Source organism: Sturnira hondurensis, unplaced genomic scaffold (genome assembly GCF_014824575.4).
Source record: "Sturnira hondurensis isolate 20B ecotype Veracruz unplaced genomic scaffold, ASM1482457v3 Scaffold0008196, whole genome shotgun sequence".
Classification (NCBI taxonomy): Eukaryota; Metazoa; Chordata; class Mammalia; order Chiroptera; family Phyllostomidae; genus Sturnira; species Sturnira hondurensis.
The window spans coordinates 11349062-11371434 of record NW_028080827.1 but is presented as its reverse complement, the minus strand read 5'-3'; the positions used below and the strand labels follow the sequence as shown (position 1 = coordinate 11371434).

Sequence of the window (22373 nt, the reverse complement as noted above, 5' to 3'; positions counted from 1 at the left end):
TCAGAGAAAATCCAGTGGTAACCACACAACCAGCCTGAGAACCCGGGTAAGAGGGGAACTTGTCCTCCACTTGCTCTCACTCACCAGACTCTGCTCAGACGTGACCGTATGCTGGGTACTGTGTTAAGCTAAAGCAACAAAGATCACACGTGTCAACTTATAAATGGGTTGTGTTCAGTTTGTTCTTTTTTTTTAATGTGATTCGTTTTTTTCTTTTTTTAATTTGAAACACTGCTTAAAAGTTAGATTTCACATCAACATCCAGCTATGTGGCTTCTCTTTAAAAATTCAGAGATCAAACAACATGGGCCCAAAATGGGCAACTCTGAGCTGTAGCTAGAGTTGCTACTGAGCAACTGACCCTACAGCAAAGGACACACTTTCTAGCGTGCCACAGTCCCCACCATGCCCTACTGTCACCCCAGCAACACTCCCAGAGCTTTACCCATTTTTCTCCCTGTCTGAGCCCTGAGGTACTTGAGTCTGCCAATCTCAGCCTAAGGGAAAAAAAAGTGATAAAAATGGCCTTTGTGCTTAAGAAGCTCAGAGTCTCATGGAGTCAGCAGACAAAATGATAAATTACAACATGGCATGATTCAAACTAATCATTCCTGGTAGATGAATAACTAGAGTGCAACAGAAACCACAAGGAAAGCACGACTGATTCCACTATAAGGAGTGGAGGCATCTGGGATACCTTCAGAGAAGAGGATGTTAGGAAGGATCTTGGAGGATGAGTAAAAGTTACTCAGGCAGAAAAGTGGAAGGAAATCATTCCATACAGGTGAAGATGTGAGAGAACTAAAAGAAAATGGAGTTTTCTAGAGACAAGGTTAGAAAGAGAAGGGACTTCTGTTGCCTGCCACGCTCACAGTTTTGAACTTCAGTCTGGGGCAAGGGGGAGCCAAGGCAGTTACTAAAGCAGAAGCTGACATGACCCGATTCGTTCTTTCAGGGAAAGACACTGGCAGCAGTGCAGAATATGACCTGGGGCAAAGAGCCTAGCTGACAGGCACGGATGCCAAGGTGAACCCCTTTGCGTTCGCTTCCTTGTGCTCAGAAACACTACGTTCTCTGCCAGTGATGTACATACACCTTGGCCAGCTCACCTGTTGTTTCTTTCACAGACCGATGTGAGTCAACACAGCTACCCGTCTTTAACTGACATAACGCAAATGCCGTGAACTAACACAGGACTCCGACCTTCAAAAAGGCCACAACACAATAGCCTAAGTCTCTACAGATTATCTCGACTGCATACAAGAAAGATATCCTCTTTCACCTACCACGTTTCCCTTTCCCACGTACAATATCTGGGAGCGACCCCTGAGTGGTGCCAGTTTAATCTTCCTTACGGTGAAATTGCTGCAACCGCGCCTGAACATCGTGCTCAGCCACCTCCCCTTCGGCGAAGACACCACGTTAACTCAAGCTTTGATGCAATGTCTGGAGATGATACAGGCACGATGGGCTCCAAGGAGCATCATTTTACTCAGTCGCATATTGGCACGTCCCCCAGGAGGCGACAGCACAGAAGGCCACCAGCAAGGGCACCAGGCTATCGCACACAGGCAAAGGGAGGTGGAAAAGCCAGACACTCCCTGAAAGTGCCAAAAATTCCATCTGTTGTGCTTTTCTCCCTCAAATGAAACCCTATCTCAAAAGAATCGAAGCTAGACAAATCAATATGCAGCCTTTTCTTTTTAACTGCCTCAGTTATAAGAGCCCCGAACAGACTATTTCCCAGACTTTTTATTGTTATAACAAACCCACCATTCACTTCTTGTCATTTGTAATGACCGGGCCACGACTGAAATCAGTGCATCGCTATGGAGCTTAGTGAAGGGAGGACCCGGAGCTCTGAGCCGCCACTGTAATCCCCACGGAACAAACCAACCATCTCGAGAGTTCTTTCTTCGTCATCTCTGACCTACACATCACATGCACTCACTCTGCATCGTGCTCTGCAACTCCTCTTTTTCCCTAAAGATGGCGTGATATTTCAAAGCATTCTCCCCTCAAAACATGGCCTTTTCTCTTCTTCAACAGCCCACATGAGGCCCACACCAAAAGACTTCAACATAATTTTAAAAATCTATGGGCAGGGGCCAAGAATTCAATGAAGAGAAAAATCACCTTGCAGGGTTTGGGCAATTCAGCCAAGTAACCCTCCTGTAACTTTGTTGAGAAAAGAACCTGAAACATCTCACAGAAGGTTTCGCAAGTCAGAAGGAGCAGGCTAGGGCCGGGGTAAAGGATTCCAGAAATCTGGGTCCCGCCTGCAGTCCTGTGCCATCAGCAAAACCACACGAAGTCTCAGGTGCTGACCTTCGGGCACATCTGGAGGGGTACCGGTCTCTGCTCCGCCAGGGGCTACAGAGCTTCTAGGGTTCATGCGAGGGCCTCTAGATCTCACCTGGTGCAACGGCATTTAAATAATGTCCTAAATAATGTCTAAGTTTCTAGACTTTACACAGTCAACAGCAGCACAGTGGATGTTCTGTAAACACATTCTGTTTCCATGATGAAACAGAGGACAGCTGACACGGCTGGCCCTGTTAGCGGGTCCCGAGTCCCACGTGCTTGCCCCTCCCCACACTCGCTGTGGGCTGGCCGGCCAGGGTGGGGGGACTCACCTTGGTCGCCTCTTCCACGCTCTCCCTCAGGGCCTGCAGCTCGGCGTCATACTGCTCCTTCAGCTTCTCCATCTCCTGGTCGTGACTGGAAACCTCTTCTTTCAGGGCTCCCTTCAGGGCGGTGAGCTCCCGCTCCCGCTTCCTCAAGAGGTCTTCCTGCTCCTCTTTGGCGATAAGCAGATCTCGAAGGTCCTGCTTTGCCTGTAAGAGTTCCTGAAGAGAGGAGGCATGAGCAGGGAGGTGAAGATGAACCATCTCTGCTGGGCGGCCACTCAGGGGAGCGGGCGCCCCCTCACCTGTCCCCCTGCACTGTCTCCTTCCTCACACGGAGGGGACCATCCCTTCCTCTCCCCTTTCACTCCCCAGAGGCCATCACTCCCCTTGAGTTAACTAGCTCAGCTTTCTTGAGATTTGGGGGAGAAAGGGGAAATTGATTTAAAGTTCATTGCTTTGAGGAGATATGTGTGTCGTTTCCAACCCAATTCCTTTCTGGGCCATGGTCTGTGGCCCTTGCTAATGGGGTCACAGGCGTTGTTGCTTCTCGGGGTCATGCTGACTTGCTGACCTTGCTTGCTTCACATCCTGCTGGAACCCTACTCCATGCTCCCAGTCCTGGCGCTGGCTCCCCCTCTCCCCTCATCTGAGCAGGGCAAAACACTCCCATTTTCTCCTCAGCCGCTCAAAGCTGGGCAACAAGTTCCACCACCAATCGCATTACCTAAACCCACGTGTGTTCTGCCAGCAGCTCAGCAGACATTCCTCTGGGTTGCCATCTTCACCCCAGACCTGCTCAGCTCTCCTCGAGCTCAGAACCTGCCCTCTCTGGCAGACCCCCTTCCCTCCCCCCTTGACCGGGACTTGGGCATGGCTGCCTCAGCTCCCTCTCGCCCTAGTTCACCATTCTTCAGGCCTTCTCCCCAGCACAAAGCCACTTCACAGTGAGCTGTCCCCGGCCAGCCTGCTCCAAGTCCCTACTCTATCCATTATCTTCCTTTCTGTTTCTGGCCATCTTTGTCTTTTCCTTCAGGGCACAAGAATCCTCTAAGTCAGGGAAAAAAAAAAAACTAAAACTTTCCCACCAAACGTTTTGAAAGTAAAATTTCTGTTCACTGCCTCAACTTCTTGACCACCTACTATCATTCACTCTCTATTATTCATCTCTTGCTATATGGCTTTTATTCCTAGGCTACTAAGAGTGGCCCCCTCCAAGGTCACAGTGACCTCTCAACCACCATATTCAATGGCCCCTTCTCAGTCCTCGCTCTTCTTGACCCCTCTTTGATCCTCCTACCTGTCTCCTTACACTTTCTTTTGCCTTGCAATGCAAAGAAAATACACTCTCCTGTTTTCTTCCCCGGAGCCATTTTTTTTTCCTGTGACAATCTTTTCTGGCTTTTCTCTCCCTTTTCAAAAATCTAAGATGATCCCCAAGAATGCACCTTTGCAGGCCTATTCTTTTTTGGCAAGCTCATCTGTTTTTCTCCAATGGTTAATTCTATGTAAATAACTCCCAAACTTTTGCCTTCAATTCTTAACCTGAATTCAGACCTGCACTTCCAATGACCTGCTAGGCACATCCATCTTGATGTCCCATGGGCACTTCAGATTCAATAGGTCTATGTTTTTCCTCATGTTCCTTCCCTTTCACTTCCTTTGTTCATTATTCTTGTGAAGTCACCACCTGCTCAGAAGCCTAGCAGCAATCTGACCAATCTCACCCTTGACCCTCACAACAAAAGAGTTAGTTCTACAACTTCTTTGATTGTTTCCCTCGCTTCCCTGGTTCAGGCCCTCATCACCTCCTGCCCAGGTGGTGTGCCATCGCCACCCAACCGCTCCCGGTATCCAGTCTCTCACCTGTGGCCTCTATGGCATTAGCCACATGGCTTCCTCTGAAGTGCCCTTCTTCCTCTCTCTGCCTTTCAGTCTCTGAAGACTCCTATGACCTCCTCAACGAAGTCTTCCCTGAATCCCCTCCCCGAAAACCCATCTCACTTTAGCTGTACTTATCACAGCACCTGACACTCTAACTTCACAGTCCATACATTTATTTTCCTATCTCCCCTGCTAGACTATCAGTTCCTTGAATGAAGGACATAAATCTGATTTAGTATATATTTTGAGGCATGGATCAATGATATTGGGAATGTGGCTGTTCTGGATATAAATAATTTAGCATGCACAGTACATCAGGAGTATAGAGATTCCTGGGGAATTGGAGCAATGGTTGCTACTTGGGGACCTGAGGCCTCAGAGTAAAGCTACTTCCCATTCAAGGGTCATTGATGAGGGGATAAAAATAGTCTCACTGAGTTAAGTACAACTGCCAATAGAATCTCTTTCCTTTTCTTTGGAACACGCACATCCCCTGAACCAGGGGAACCTCTGCAGTCCCAGGGTAGGGCTGCATCGCATAGACGGGACTAGTCCTTCAGGACTCTAGCTATAGGCATTGATACGCTCAGATGAAACGGCAAGAGATTCATCTCAGAAGCTAAGGCAGTTCTGGCTCTTCCAAAGCACCTAACACAGAATGTAAGCAATCTTATGAAAATATACACGTCCTGCCATTTATCAAAGGGCAAGTCCTGCTGCCACCACGGCACAGCCCTCCTTACTGGGCAGCAGAGACTCCCCTGTCACTGTTGCTATTGGCTCCTCTGTCAGGTCTTCCTGGAGCCTCCCGCCAGCCTCTGCACCACAGCCCTTGAGACTCTAACCCCTGTTTCCTGCTCTGATTCTCACACGTTTCTCAATTGTTTAGACGACAAGGCAGTTCCTCTTCCCACACTTATCTTTTCCAGGATATATCTGTGTTTGGGGCTGCCTTTTGTGTACTGCCGCCAATGCTCGTTAAGAACCTCGGTTTTATAGACCACTCTACACCGGCACACTGCTATCTGTGGCTGGGGCTGTTGCTTAAGTGGACGGTGTTGCACAAATCCAATCAGATTACACCTCACCATATCACTTAGTGGCACTTGAAATTTTCCAGGGTAGAGACCAAAAAGCACAAAGGATTTCAAAAATGTCACTCCCTCACTTCAGTGCCTTTATTGACAATCACACCAAGCCAAAGGTGGGAGAGGTAATATATAAACTTCAAAATATAAGACAACATCAGAAATGAGTGTGCCTCTCTGCAGACTCCAGTCAAAGAAAACAAGGGAAAACACTGGCGATTCAGAATCGGCGCTGTCAAAACCTAGGCCAGCCACACCCACGAAAGCAGCCAGGAAGACCCGGTGTGCATGGATGTGTGGGTGTGGGTACAGGAGGCTATAAAAGTTGACTCTGTGTGGTACTTACTACATAATAAGTACCACATAATAAGACTTGTGCTACACATTTCCAAACTAAAGCAAAGAAACAGGATCTTGTTTCTTTTAGACATGATCTTGTCTAAAAAGACAAGAAGGAAGGAAAGTTGAGAGACAAAGGATGTTCTCTCTGGGCCCAGCAGCAGCCAGGGGCTGTCCTGACAACACACACAGTGGGAGGTGCATGCCGGATGTCCAAAGCAGTAGCCTGCTCGCCCACAGAACACTTTATTCCACATGCCACCTACTCACAGGTGTTCCATGTTGAAGGAGAAAAATACTGATCTAAACCCCCTTCTGCATAAATGCTTCCCAGAGGTTCTAAAGGGTCCCTCTCTCTGGTCCATGCTCAAGTAAAGGATAAGTAAAGGGTTTTATATCAGAACTGTAGCTGACAGAGAATTATGTAATTTTTTCCCAGAAGGATGGCTCAAAAAGTGTAACATGGCTGGTGAGAAATGTGATTTTTTGACTTTTTTTTAATTAAAAATCCTATAAAATGTTCAGTAATATCATTTCTGAGGACAATCTATCCCCAGATCAATACAGTTTCATAACCATCCCATTTTGCTGATACTTGAAGGACTTGCGGGTTGGCCAAGTCAGAGGTAAAACACCGGGAGGCTACGGAGCGGGGCCAGCTGCCGGCCCTGCAAGCTCCCAGCAAAGGCGACGGCCAGTAATGAGAAAGCTCCAAGGTTGTGGCAGTCAGGACAGATGTTTCATGTTTCTCCATTTCCCAGGACAGAGGAAAACAGATTTTTGGACAAAGAAGTAGCTGAAAATTTGTTCTATAATCATTTTTGTAAATTGAGTTAAAAACAAAAATTTAGAGCCATCAGTTGTTTAAGGATAAAAAATAGTCATCTTATGGTTGACCAATTGATTGCACGGCTTATGCAGAGAAAACAGGATTATTTTCTGCTCTTTCTTTCTTCCTTATTTCCTTTCTTCCTTTTTTTTAAACTATTGTATCCTCTCTGGTTACTAGTTCCATGTAGGGACCCAATGTTATTCAACAAAATGCGAAGCAGTATTAGAAGAGATTTTATGAAAAATCTTGTGCGCTGGGCATCTCACAAAACATAGGGCCCTCAGCCATTTTCAAATGTTCGAAAACCCAAAGTGTTTAATGTTCATTGTGTTTAAGAGTCTTCTAAGTCAAATACCACAGAAAACTTGGCCACACCTGTAATCTGTTATCAGATTCCCCAGCCACTTCTTATTAAGATATGAAGAATAAATCGAAAGAGACGAGGAGATGGAGTCTATTTTATGAGTGATAGAGAACCCACAGATCATGTTTTAATTGCCACTGACAAGTCAAAGGAAACTGATTTAAACAGCAAGGATGACTTTCCAGAGGGAGAGAACCCCACTTTGGCATAGAGAAGCTAATTGTGCCTTAGCTCATCTTGCCGGAGGGCAGCGTGGATGGCATACATAGTTCCTGTTACAGGAAAGAGACCACCAGAAAGCCAGCAGCAACAGGAACATTTTTAAGAAAAGACGTGCTCTCTTTTCCTTTCCTGTTCTCTCATATTGGCCTCTGCCTGAAAACACCTCACCACAGCTGAAGCCCATATCCTCACCCCAGTTTCCACCACAAATATGTCAAGAAACTATTTAGTTAATTAAATTGCATTCATTGATATATGCACAGTATAATGTGTTTAAAGTGGCAAAGAAGCATGTAGCTCATTTCAGAAATATTCCCTTTTCTTAAAGTGATGGAATGTTAAAAATAATTTAGATAGTGATATCTATTTATTCATTTGCTTTACTGCTTGGCATGAAGTGGGAGAAGATGTAACACAATATGTTACTGAATTAGCTGGCTAGGAGAACAAAAAGATAGATACAAAAAGAGGGCAAGGTCAAATGTGCTAAAATAAAGAATTTGAAAGGATTGAGGGTATCGGAGAAAAGAGCAAATAATAATTACAGGTTTCAGTTATTGGGAAAATTCAGCAACTTAAGGGACTTCCCAGTAGCTAAGATAACATCTTTCCCTTTTAAAATCAATGAAGTGTCCACACAAGGAATCATAACATATGTCAAAGCCTCGGTTTCTATTTAAATTTGTGTGTGAAGCTACATTTTGATTAAGCTATAAACTGTTCAGTGACAGAATTTCTGGGAAATTATCCGTAGGATATTTTTCTAAAGAAGGACAAGGATACATGTAAAAAATGCTCACCATACTTTTTTGTAATTTAAGAAAAAAAGAAACAACTTAAATACAGGAGGATGATTCAATGTATTATGGTTTATCTTCTTAAAAATGAAATGAAGACTGTAAGGTATAATAAGGAAAAATGTTTCTAACATTAACTTTTAAAAGCAGAGATCAACACTGTAGGAACATTGTAATTGTCTCTACATTATGGACAGGTAGATGAAACCCCAAAGGGTATGGAGGCAAACAGAAAATGGAGAAATAAAAATAGTTGGTGCCCTGGCTGATGTCATTCAATGGACTGAGTACTGGCCTGTAAACCAAAGCTCGCCAGTTTGATTCCCAGTCAGGGCTCATGCCTGGGTTGCTGGCCAGGTCCCCAGTGGGGGGCATCTAAGAGGCAACCACACACTGACATTCCTCTTCCTCTCTTACTCTTTCTCTAAAATTAAATAAACAAAATCTTTAAAAACAATAATTGTTAAGATGTTAGGAAAATAAATGTTTTTCTACCCACCCACTCCCCATTTTTAAATTTCATTTTGTGGTTTTAATATCTCAGTGATAAATACAGTCTCAGAGCTGCATTCTAATACACCTTGTCTCTGTAATTCTGAGCACTGAGAAGAAGGCAGAGCCATGAGAAGCAGTATAACACCATGAATGTGGAGGTTTTTAACAAATTCTTGGATAAAAAGGGAAATACCAGGTGGTAAGAAACAGGCCTAAAGCCTTCTCAGGAAAAATGGTCTAAACAGAGACAGAGAGATGGTCCTGTGGGGAGAAGAGAAATGATTCCCCTCTATAGCCACGTGAAAAACAAAAGAAAACCAAGAAACAAATTCCCACCTCCTGTGCAGTGTGGCCACAGCGTGCACCGCCAAGTTATGGGGAAGAGAGAGGCTAAGTTCTAAAGGGCACGACCTAAATCCTTCCTGGGGAATTACTTCAAAACTGAACAAGAAAGGGGGTGAGAAAACAATTTACAGCAGAAACTGAACAAGGAACTTTAGAGAGTTAGGAGCCAGCAGCTCTTAACCCCGCAAAAGGGACAAAGACAAGACTCAAGCCCACAGGAGAAAAGCAGTAGAAAGTCAAAGTTCAACACCAACAAGGTGCCTCTCATTTGATTTTTTTTGCTTTGTTTTAAATTGTGTATCATTAATTTTTCAGGCTATTTCTATAAAACAAAGTTTATTAAGAAAATAAACTTCAAAACCATACCAAAAGTACAGGTGATGATAATGTTGCAGCAAATGTCAAAACATCAAAATGGGCACAGAAATAAACGTCTGTGTTCTTGTGACCCTCAGTTAAACTCACTTCCAGCAAAAAAGCGTAGCTGTTCAAAACCTACTCTTGCTCTCTAATCATTTTATATGTGTGTATCTAACACCTCAACCGGATGGTAACCTAATTCAGGGAAAAAAGTAATCATTGTCTTTGTAAAACCCCATAATAATTAACAAATGCTAAGCAGAGGAAAGAGGCAGCCTTATCTACTGACTCACAGATTGATAAGAGCTAACTGTTTAGTAGGGACATACTAATAAAGGCAGAGGCCAGATGGGCAGCCTGTGTGCACAGCAAATATATTCATTCATTCATTCATTCATTCATTCACTTACCCGTAATGCATCCATCCAGCCACCCACCCACCAAATATTACTCAGTGCTGTATGTCCCATGCACTGGGATAGCTGCTGGGGATAAAATACTGAGCCAATCACAAGCAACCCTGCTCTCCTGGAGCTTACAGTCTTGTGGCACATTAAAAAAATAAAAACTTAAACTGTGATTATGTGCTATATGGACATTAATGTCTTTGTAATGATCTTCCATAAATAGCATCATTTACAAAGTATTTTTGCCCAAAGTTTAACCTAAATCTATTGGTGTAGAGATCTAAATACAAATTTACTAAAACACAAGGGATGAACACCATGAGGAAATAATCAGACAAATAGTCTCTTCAGAAGATCAATTGGTTGGGGGGAAAAAGAGGAGAGAGAAGGGAATGGGGGAGAGGGCTATACCAAGATAAATGAAAACTCAGATAAGAGTGAAGGCAACGTGGGACTCTTGATTGGATCCTGGCTGGGAGGTAGGAGGAACATAACCATAAAACATACTTGGGAACAACTGGAAAATTCTGAATAAGGGCCCAGGTATTAGAATTCTTGTTATATTTTATACATATACAGGAATTATTAGGTTTTCAAATGTGATAACAGTATTGTAGTTGTAAGAAAATTCCCCGATTTTTCAAAGATGTGTGCTTAAGAATTTAGGAGTAAGGCATGTTATTATCTGTAATTTGCTTTGAAAGAGTTAAGCAAAGAGAAATAAATGGATGCGTGAAAAAACAGAAGAATGGATGGACGGATGAATAAGTGGGTTAATATCGCAAAACGTTGGCAACTGTTGTATCTGGGTTGGGGCTCTATGGAAGTTAATGAAGGGCTCTTTCTACCTTTCTATATTGTTGAAAGTCTTCTTAAGACAACATTTAAAAAGTATCATAGACGATGCTCTTACAGAATCTAACCACAGGCACAGGTGGAGCCGGTGCACAGAACAGAGGATGGCTCAGAGCTCTCAGTGCCCACCGCACCTCCACCACCTCATCCTTCTCATGTGGGCGCGCCTATCTTGTCACCCGACCCCACAGTTCTCTTACCTCAATGAGAGCCCCCTTCTCTCTGTCCTCAGATTGCTTAGCACTGTCCAGTTCATCGTGCATTTCTGAGAGCTGGTCCTGGAGATCTCTGATCTCAGTCTGGTGCTGTTCCCGTTCCATCTTCACCTGGAACAGCCTGACAGGAAACAAGTCCATCAGACACTCTCCTGGGCTCTGCTTATTTTCATTCAGTCTGATTTCAGACCTTCGGATGGCTGAAGCAGAGCCATCTAAAGCCCCAAGGAGCCCCTCATTCTCTGCTTCCCCCCACCCTGCCCCAGTACTATAGATCAGAAGAGTCAGTAAATTATGGTCTATGGGGCAGTCTGGCCTACTGACTACTTTTGTAAATAAAGTTTTATTGGAATACAGCCATGCTCATTCATTTATGTATTGCTTACAGTCATTTGCACCATACAATGGCAGAATTAGAACAAAGATCATGTGGCCCATAAACCATAAAGTATTCACTATCTGACAACAGTTTGCTAACCTCTGCTCTAACTCAAATTCACAACCAATTCTACCTTTTTATTTTATAAAGCCTTTACTATACCCTAAATTTACTGATTTTTTTCTTACCAACCTCTTTTCTAACATTAACTTCTAAGAATGTTTTAAAAGCAAAAACCACCCCAACAAAATAGCCAAGGCAATTAAATGCTTTTATTATAAATATAACATGCTATTTTTTTTATTTCCCTCCAGAGTTCACTCCTGCTTGAACCTTCACCTAAATGTCCCATCACGTCCACAGGGCCTCATAGCACAGTACCTTTTCAGACCTCAGTTTCAGATCTTCCTTTTTTTTTTTTTTTTTTTTTTACAGATTTTAATGCAGCAATGACAGGGCCACCTTGGGCTTGACTTTCCATCTCTGCAAACTCAATAGAAGCATAAGTACAAGTCGCAGGGACCTACACCACCCAGGATAAAATTCACAAACCGAGAGATTATGGTGGTCTCGAGACACAGGCTTTGTGGAGGCTGGGCTCAGGATCCTTGAAATCCCACTCTTCAGACATCGCCACTCAGTGTCCCTTACTTCTCTCTTATGCGCTATGAGGTCTACACTAAGTTCTGAAAGTTTACAAGACATCCTTTATGGTGTACAAAGAATTTGAAAATGATAACCCTTCTGCTTACCAAGGACAATAGGAAGAGTCAGCAGCCACTTCAAATATTTGGAAGACCAGGTAGTACTAAATGGACTAAAAGGCTCTGCCTGCATCGGAAGAAGGACACAGGCTCTGGGCCCAGAACTTACTCCTCCAGGTTTTTCCGGAGCTCCCCTTCACTTTCCTCCAGGCGCTGCTGCAGCACCGAGTTCTCCTCCGCCTTCTTGTCATGCTGGCTCTGGAGCTCTTGTAAGTTTGCTTTCATTCTTTCTCGTTCTTCTTTGAGGTTCTGTTGATTCTAGTATGAATACGCGAGATTTTAAAGTACCTCCAGTATACATTAATGTCATCCCACAGAAGCCTACTTCTAAACTGAGGGACTCCATGTCTCTGCACTTACATTATTAATGATTAATTGCATTATTAATTACTGATTGAACTACATAATTAAAGCATAGAGTTTATAACTAGAAAGAATATTAAATATTTAATGTGTTGTAATACTTCTAAAAGAGAAACGCAAACACAGCTAAACCTCATAATAAACCTCAAAATAAACCTCTGTTATTTCAATTAATTAGTTCTGATATTTTGTATGCATTTAGTTTTCTATTGGCCTGTCTGACCAAAAAGTGTTTTCTTTTACTCTGTCAAAGCAAACAGTCTTTATGTGCTTTGGTTACTTAAAAAAAAAGTTATTTGGACAGTGAGAGCCCATATACAGAAATTTACTTCAGTGATGAGCGGAATGTTTCTTTCAGGAAAAAAAATTGCCTTTCGATTCACTTGGGCACCCCAAGGTATGTAAAATACTCTTCATCAATCAAGACAGGGTGGGGAAAGGAAAAATCAGATACCTTGACTTCTAGTTGAAGTTGTCTCTGAAGGTCAGCCACTTCGGTAGTCAACTTGTTCTTCTGTTCCAACAGATCTTTCACTTCAGATGAAGAATTAGAAGCCTACAATCAATTGCAAAGATACACTAATTTAAATATTCAAGGTATTTCACTTTAATTCTCTTTTCCCAAAAATATAATCAGAGCAGTAACACAAAAATCTTAAGACTCAATTCCAATGCAGAGACCTACAGAGAAGGGGAACGAGGAAACCTTGGGGAGTGGTAGGAGTGGACTGTATCCCAACCTAGGTTGTGTTTGCACAGACACGCACCTAAAAAAAAACCCAATAAACTATGCAGCTAAGATTTGTGAATTTACTGTAAGTTATATCCCACTAAAACAATGTAAAAAGACCAAAATAAATATTTGTGGAAATTTCTGTACTGCATAAAGTAATACCCAAAGCCCATGTCTCTGTGTTCCCAAGGCCCTTTGTATAAAAATCTATTACAGAATTTTCATTAGTATGGGAATTATTGCTCCATAACCACCAACAAGATTTTTAACCCTCATTCTCTGCATATGCCTGTATGTAGGTAGTAAATAAGTGTATGCTGGTTAAATTGGCTTTCTTCTGAAGGGGAAAGGTCAAGTCAAGGAATATGTATAAAGGACCCAGGGACAAGGACAATGAGGGAAAAGGATTGAACGTGGGAGGGCAGAGGGCAGGGGAGACTAAGGAGGGAAAATGGAGACAACTGTAAAAAATAAAAAATAAATCAAACCTTATTAAATTAAAAAATAGTTGTCACATTTCTATAATGAAGAGAGTTATAATGAAAAGGGATCTGATCAAAGAGAGTCTATTAGAAAATATCTCTAATCTGAATATGAATATTAATAAATCTCTTTTTCCCTTCCATGGATATAATAACAGGATGATGTTCTCAAAGGATTTGGCTAAAATCCTACAGTAAGGTGGTTAGAAAACTACAAATAGGGAAGGGGGAATAAAAGCAGGAATAAAAACTAGAAAAGGCAGTAACTTAGCCCTCATGTGCCTGAATCCAGGAGTGAGTTGTACGTGATGAACTTGGAATGCAGTATTTCCTCACCTCCTCCTGTGACGTTAACCAGAACCCCCACCCCCTACACAGTCAACAAAAACACAGGACTTCCCATCCTCTCAGATAAAATAAGAACCATCCATTTTAGAAATCTAAATCCATCCCATGAGTAACTTATGCACTGCTCTTTCCCAAACAAAAACTTTGCTGCTTTACTGTTTTCCAACATGGTCTCAGTCCGTATGGGAGAGGATTCTCACATTCTCTCACAGGAAATCACTTCACTGGCACCCAAAAGACAAAGGTCCAAAGCCTGCCAGCAAATAATCAGATTCAGAAAATAAAAGGGAGATAATGGGAGTAGAAAAATATGGGCAATAGGGCAGTCACTACCCCGTGATCGGAACCAGCAATCCAAGAGCCTTAGTTCATTGTCTCATCACCTCTCCCTTGATCATGCTTCTTAAATGGTCTCCCTTCCCCTCACCTTACCTCTCTCAAAAACCCACAAAAGGAATGAATTTTAGTGAATGTGACACTATCCACTCCTGTTTAAACTCCATCAGTGGGCCCCAGCTGATGTAGCTCAGTGGACTGAGCACCCATCTGAGAACCAAAGGGTCACCAGTTCAATTCCCAGCCAGGGCACATGCCTGGGTTGCTGGCTAGGTCCCCAGTAGGGGGTGCATGAGAGGCAACCGCACATTGATGTTTCTTTCCCTCTCTCCCTCCCCTCCTCTCTGTCTAAAAATAAATAAATAAAACCTTTAAAAAAAAAACCCATCCATCAATGTAGTCCCTCACCTTCAACCTGAAATGGAAACCTCTTATGCAATTTCTGAGGTCCTTCCTACCTGGTGCTTTGTCCCCATGTACTCCCTGCTCCCACTACACAAAATTTCCTCCATCCCCTACGTATGGCTAGCACATGCCCCTTTACATTTTATTTGTGCCATTCCCTCTACTTACAACCCTGCGTTCCCTTCTCCCACAGAATTCTACTGTTACTGACTCCAGAAGGGCTATCCTGACTTCCCCAGTTTGGGCTGAATACCCTGGTCTGTAACCCACAATCACAATCTTAACATTGAGATCAAAGAATGTAAAAAAACAAACAAACAAAAAAAGAGGATGTGTTCTCCCTAAGAATATGCAGGTAAGAAAAGCAAGAATCAGAATGATAATTTGGATTTAAGAGTTTTAGCAAAAAAAAAAAATCCTTAACTAATTTTAAGAACTGTGCAGAACTACACAAAGGGTGTATTCTAAAGATTCCCACTGGCAATAGTTAATATATGTATCAATAAATATTATACACAATGATGGGCAAAGATAAATTTACACTTGTGAGTATGGACAGTTTATTCTTATATTATTATTTATTAATAATTGTATTTTCCTTTTTGTTTTAAGATTCCATTTATTTATTTTTAGAGAAAGGGGAAGGAAGGGAGAAAGAGAGGGAGTGAAACATCAGTGTGTGGTTGCCTCTCACGTACCCCCAACTGGGAACCTAGCCTGTAACCCAGGCATGTGCACTGACTGAGAATCAAACTGGTGACCCTTTGGTTTGCAGGCTGGCACTCAATCCACTGAGCCATACCACCCAGGGTATAATTGTTGTATTTTCCATACAAACAACTGTAAGCTGACTTTTGCCCACCCCTGGATGTATGTATGTTTATATGTATATGTACACACATATACACACATACGTACACATAAATATACACATTCATTCATATATATATATAATATATTATATATTATATATTACTATATATATATAGTTTGATTTGATGTCAAAAGAGTTCTGTTTGATGCCAAAGCAGCAGTCACAGGCAGTTGAGTGCTAGGAGAACACTGAGCAGTAGAGAAAAGAAGGCAGTCGATGCCTAAAAGTGTCCTCTATACATTCTCCCAAACTTGAAAAGAAGCTATAGACAAACCTCCTATTACCTGCCTCTGGGTAGCTTTCATGCTTACCCGGTATTCTCTTAGGAGGAGAAAGTAAAGACGTACAAGCAAGAAAAGGCCCCCGGTTCACGGTGGTGTAGAACTGAGGAACAAGTGTTTAGTCATCTCCCTTAAATGTGTCTTCCTTTCAGGGCACAAGGTGTGTCTGACATACAGTAGATGCTCATCGACTATGAGATGTTCGTCCTTTTTTAACAACAACAACAACAAATCTCCAAGTCGCAACTCGAATTCGGTACAATCAATTAAACAGGTAGCTGTTGTTTTTCAAATCGGCACTATTTTACTCCTTTCTTTCCCTTCCACCAATGTGGGTTGGCTTCGCCTGTCTCTATTTCCTAATCTCTTAATTTTATTCTCTTACTTCGCACTCTCTGAAGTTCCAGAGCTTGGGTCCAAGCCAATTCACACTTAGTTTCTGAATTTGCCTATGACAATACTAGGCAAATTTATCACTTTGCTTCATTCTTTCTATTCTTATTTTCCCTTTCTAAATGTTTCATCCTATTATGTTTTTAAAATAAAATATCTTAAAACCTTTCTGAAAAAAAAAACAGGGTACAAATGTATAACATTTAAAACATTATCTTCCATCTCAGGTGCCACTCACTACTCAAGGAACTTCCCGTTTGGTGACATAACCAACTATACAGACTGAAGACACAGCAATTTGTTTGCCACATTCCACATTAAATGTCCTCTGCAAGATACAACACTTCAACTTACTTGATTATTTCCTTGTGTGCTTGCTGCTCGAGACTTTAAAGTCTGGATTTTCTCAAAGACCAGGTTGACTTTCCTTTTAGTAGCATCATCATTGTCGGTGCTTCTGAAAAAGAGGAAAAAGAGCCTGACTGGTGTGGCTCCGTGGGTTGGGTGTCATCCCACAAACTGAAAGGATGCTGGTTCAATTCCCAGTCAGGACATAAGCCTGGATCATAGGTCACATCCCCCACTGGGGTGTGCAAGAGGCAGCTGACTGGTGGTTCTCTTGTATGTCAACGTTTCTCTCCCTCTCTTTCTCCTTCTCTTCCCCTCTCTCTAAAAATAAATAAATAAAATCTAATCATTTATGTGCCGTGACCCACAAACAAGCCCTTACAGAAGACAAATCACTGAGGCATGATTTTTTTTTTATAAAAAACTACAAAACCAGTGGAGAGCAGAATGGATGGTGTATTTTTTCATTGAATAAACTGTCCTATATTACTGCTCAGTTTGAGACGGGAGTTCCACTTTCAAACACGTGAAAGAGATACAACAACATTCTGAATAAGCTTGGAGGAACCATCCAGTGGAAATTTAATAACTTGTTTTTGATTCAAATGAATTATACTCATTCCAACAAGGGATTTCTCCTCTGTGTGTCTCACACAAGCATACATTCTTATTTTTCAACCTTACACTTAAGAATGATCTGCAGTGATCTTAACTTGTTTAACCTATGTCTAAAAACATAAATCCCCCAAGCCGATTGCCAACACAGCAGCCTTTGTCTAGACTCTGACAGGTAATGAATGATTGGCTGAAGTCGCATTAACTCCAACCACACCTTCCATCACATACACCTGACAATTAGGGGGAAATTTTTTAAAATAAGTTTCTTTAAATAAGTGCCTCTGCTAAGGTCTGTGTCCCCAGTCTCTCAAGTCATGAGCCAAAAATAGAATTTAGAGAATTTTAGAAATCAAAAGTTTTCTTACCTTAACCTTAACTAAAACCCTTCACAGAGAGATACTAATAATTAGTTCTTGGCTAGAAGAATAGAAGAGTCTCTTTGGTTTCTTTTTTTTTTTCTCAAAAGAGCCCTTACATTATATTTTGAACCTGACTATTTTGTCAGCTCTATATCACTGACAAATAATGCTAGGGCTCAATACAAAAATGTGAAGTGTTGATAACCAATGAGTATTTGCTGTGTGACTTTCAGTCATGTCAGGTTGTAAAGCATTTTTTTCCTTTTTAATCACATCTGATGAGAGAACTGAAACAGAAACTTCAAATTCCTGACCTAGAATTCCAGCACAATTATTATCTAAGTAAGGACTGAAAACCAGATTATGCAAACTCAACCTCCAAGATAAGTACTCGGAAAGTGCTGCTTTTAAATGACTCACTCATGCTTTAAAAATAATGGAAGCAGGGGCTCCTGGCCAGTGTCAACTCTGGGGAGGAAAGGAGGTGTTTTTACTGGTAACCTGTCACAGGGGATGACGGAGTACCATGGTGCTCACAGCAGAATGCAAGGTGACAGCAGATCAAGCCACAACTGAGTAACAGACATTCTTCCATCGTTGAATTTGGATTTAGTGACAAATTCAGTAGAGTCATGGAAAAAGTATATTCATTTATAATTTTTAAAGTATGATGTCCTTCCTTACACTCCCCTCCCCTGCTCTTCCCTCCCCACCACCCAAGATTGAAATGTTTCTGTGAAAACTCCAGCCATTGAATCTTAACCCTCAAACTGCTCACAGAGGGCCCCAAGGGAGGGCAAAGCACAAGGTCTCGGGAAATGAAACTAAGAGCCCCACAAGAAATGGCAATATTTTGCTCCTTGAAGGAAATGTACTAACCCTTCTTTGAGGTAATTGTAAAGAATCTGCTTGGCCGTCTCCTCATTGGTTTGTTGAGTGAGCTCTCGCTGGCCTTTTAACAGATCCGGAGTGGCCTGGAACATAATGTCTGTTATTAGATGGTGTTTCCAGGAAATAAGGCAAAACCCTGAAGTGGAAGCTTCCAAACCCATTCCTACTTCTCAAAAATGATTCCTCAGGTAAGGATCCTCCAACTGGCTCCACCACTTAGTAAGTAGCTTGGTATCCTTGGGCAAGTTACTTAGCTTTTCCTCACCCCAATTTTCTCACTTGTAAATTGAGGTTATTAGGACCTACCTTCACAGGGTTGGTGCCATCCTATAATATACAACAAACAGTGCCTGACATTTATAACCTTATTATCATTTTTATCATTATCATTAATTTTTTATTGTGTCTACCAAGACACTAAATATACCACTTAAATAAATTCCATTACTTTAGAGTTAACCTTAAATTAGGATTAACCTAATTTCTCAGGCCAGAAATTAATCCGGCCACTCAAGTTTGTCATGAGGAAAATTAATACACAAACCTAAGCCCTGAACCTCTGCATAGAAACAAACTCCACGTACTTTCTGATTTCACACCTATACAAACAGAAAAGTCGAACTTCTCTATAGTGTTTGATGAGTTCCTTTATAGACAGGCCCCCATGGAAATCTAGTTGTACTTGAATTATCTCAGAAAACCACACAATTGGCATCAGAACATATCTGTAGGAAACACTCTGGTAAAAAATCAGACGTGCAACCACCCATTCCAGATGGAGGATATGCATTTCTATGGCTTCCTGCAGCCTTGAGAAGAGGGGGAGGGGAGGGGAGGTTGGGGGCCTCGCAGGAGCATTACCTGAGTATTTGAGGCGGGAGTAAATGTCTTCACAGAAATCTTCTTGGCACCCGAGTCAGGTGAAGTTGCTAGCCCCCGATTCTTCAACATCAGCGTGGCAGTGGCTGTTTTGATTTCCTCCTCCTTCTTATTCTGTTCTGGGAGGGAGGATGCATGTGTGGTCGTACTTTCCTGACCACCTTTGCTTTCTAGAACTTTCCCCTCTTTGCTCTGCTGGGGAGGCCTGGGGTGGGCTCCCTGAAGCTTGGTAGAGGCGCGGCCCATGCTCTGTTTCCCACGGTTATCCTGGGCCGGCGGCCGCTGCCACACCTGTGAGGGGCGCAGGAGGTGTTCGCTGGACTTGCCCAAGTTCCTGCTAAATTCAGTTAGGTACTCCGAGTTCCCTTGGAGACCGAAAGGAAAGGCACTGTCCACGCTTCTGGACCTCTTTCTGTCATCTGGATGGATTCTGTTTCGCCGCCCAGACCTTCCCCTTCTCTGCAACCCAGGTTTTTGGTCAAATTTTTCAATTAACTGATCCACTCCAGGAATTGATCCTGTATCAATATCACGCCCAGTCCCGGGCAAGAAGGGGATATACCTTCTGTTTTCGTGACGATTCACATTGTCAGCATGGATGGCACATTCTTGATCATCAAGCAAAAATCTGTACAAGGAGTTGGCCGAAGTGGGCGTTGTCGACGACGAGGAGGATCTCCGAGACCGAGCTCCATCCAGGATGGCACCGGCTGAATCTTGTCGCCGGAAGGGAAGCACATCTGGCCTGGTTTTCTTGTTTTCAGAGTGGGTGTGGGGGCCATGGGCAGGTAGGGGCCTCCCACTGGTGGAAAGGGCCTCCTCTGCCAGCCCCTCCTTGGTGCAGCTCTGCACATTCACACACACTGAGGTCTGCTTCTCGGGGTCATCTATGACCACTGAGCTGCATAAACGAATGGCTGTCACGCTGGATTTGGCCAGGTCTCCCAGAGGAGGGCTGGTAGGCTGGGAACTACTAGATTTGGGAAAGCAAGCCCAACTCTTCTTATTGTTGATACCTTCTTCTGTGAAGGATTTTAGCCAATTACTCTCAGGTGGTTGGTGATTTTGTACGTGCAACTCATTCTTCTCAGGGTCATAGGGCTGCAAAAGCTCTGGGTGCCTCTGAAAGTTCAGGACGTGGGATGGCCTCACGGGCCCCTCTTTGCACTCGACAACCCCGTTCTTGCCCTCAAAGAGAGAGGGTTGTTTCAGGGCCCTTCCTGAGCTGGGTTGAGCATGCGGGTTTTCTGGACGCTGCAGCTCTTCCACATCGTGCTCCTCTGGCCCAGCGCCATTGCTGGGATACACGGGCAGGTTATCTATCATCGGAGATGGAAATGAGGGCCCATTTTCAGAAAAAGATGTACCTGGCACACAGCGCTCTGTATTATTCAGGACTATGTAGGGGTGACCATCGATTCCCTGTACCCGAATACTGACACCATAGGAGCCGGCCTTGGAGGGCTGGGAACTCCTGGATTTTTTGGTTTCATCACTGGCAAGTCTCAGATGGACACCATATTCCTGCTGCACGTGCTGATATTCACCAAAATACAGCTCCATGCTTCACTGCTCCTGCCACCAGGGAGAGATGGGGTAACAAAGAGGACGCTAAGTTAGAATCACATCTGTTTAAATGAAGATCAGGTGGGGGAACGTCAAAGTTCAAAGAAAACAAAACACTTTAAGCGGCAAGAAAACTTCAGAACCAAATGCTTGTCCAAGCAGGCCTTTCTGGACGCTCGGCTGAGAGGCCTCAGTGTTTATCAACCCCCGGCTTGAACCCTGGCCCGAGGGTAGACGACCGGTATAATGATCTGAAGCCTTTGGCATAACCTCATGATTCTGTTTCTAGCTGACGGGCTGTTCTGTTTGCTTCATTTTTATCCTTAACTGTTTTCCACACACTTTATGCTATTTATGTTTAACCAATTGGGAAATTCCAGTTACCAGCATTTGAGAAAGAGTAGTTTTCCATGCAGTCAATGGGGCTTCGGTGCTCACCACTTTTCCTTCTTCCTATACCATTAGTTCTTCTGTCAAAACAGCCCTCTCAATCTTTTTTATGCATCAAACTGCTTTGAAATCTTCCTCACTATTTGTTTGGATATACTGTTTAAAACATTTTTACTTTAAGGAATCAGTTGTTTGTGAGACCAACAGTGAGTGATGATGATTAAAAACAATTTTCAATCATTTTTTCTTACTAGAAAAATCTCTTTCTTACTAAAGAGATCAAATAACATATTGATTTTAAATATGTTACGTAAAACCGAAGGCTCAGCGCTCTTTATTGTGTGATGGGTCCTAATGCTAAGAATCACAGCCTTCACCCTCCTGGTGTGTGGCCAGGCTCGTCAGGGACGCACACAGATCATCGGCCCGTGCCACGCTTGGCCGTTCTCTCACCAGAAACTCGCTTTCATCACACCAGAAAGCTCAAACAGCAGTAAGAGCAGTAAGAACTAGTCACAGATCACAGTTGTCTCATTTCTTTCATTGTGAGCAGACGTTTTGAGTTTCTTTCTATACTGGAATCAATCTGGTAGCATATTTTCCAGGAAAACCATGTATTTGATCCACATTTTCAAACTGATTTGCACAAAGTATTGCAAAGTGTAAATCACTTCATCTCTGTGTCTATTTCTCATGACCTAGTTTGTTTGTGTTTTCTTCACCAACTTCTTGATTTCACAGGTAAAATGTATGTCTATATTTTTTAAATTGTTGTCCCCCCTAAATAACTAGCTCTTAGATTTATCCTTTCTTTTCTCCTTTTTAAATTTTATTTTATTTATTTAGAGAGAAGGAAAGGTAGGGAGAAAGAAAGGGTGAGAAACATCAAAGTGCAAGAAAAACATCACTTAGTTGCCTCTCCCACACACCCCAACCTGGCACCAGGCCCGCAACCCAGGCCTGTGCCTTGACTGGGAATTGAACCAGCAACCCTTTGCTTTGCAGGACAACACCCAACCTATTGAGCCACACCAGCCAGGTCATATTTATCCTTTCTTTTTTTTCATTTTCTAATTTACTGAGTTCTAGTTTGAGCATTATTATTTCCTTCTGCCTTCTTTATTTTGTTGTTTT

The 22373-nt window shown here is 42.7% G+C and overlaps 1 protein-coding gene across 3 annotated transcripts in view; it reads right to left on the bottom strand.

The window, feature by feature from the left end:
* The window catches only part of CGNL1 (cingulin like 1), a 98328-nt gene extending 77445 nt beyond the window's left edge, over positions 1-20883 (bottom strand). For 2 of the 3 annotated variants that reach the window (XM_037053975.1, XM_037053976.1), the window contains exons 1-7: positions 19266-20883; positions 18393-18487; positions 16543-16645; positions 12791-12892; positions 12083-12231; positions 10816-10951; positions 2637-2849 (exon numbers count right to left, since the gene is read on the bottom strand). In XM_037053975.1, the coding sequence (XP_036909870.1) occupies positions 2637-2849; positions 10816-10951; positions 12083-12231; positions 12791-12892; positions 16543-16645; positions 18393-18487; positions 19266-20846 (2379 nt within the window). In that variant the 5' untranslated portion in view covers positions 20847-20883. The remainder of the gene's footprint in view (positions 1-2636; positions 2850-10815; positions 10952-12082; positions 12232-12790; positions 12893-16542; positions 16646-18392; positions 18488-19265) is intronic. The other variant, XM_037053978.1, reaches the window with a different exon arrangement.
* Between the last annotated feature and the right edge of the window lie 1490 nt (positions 20884-22373).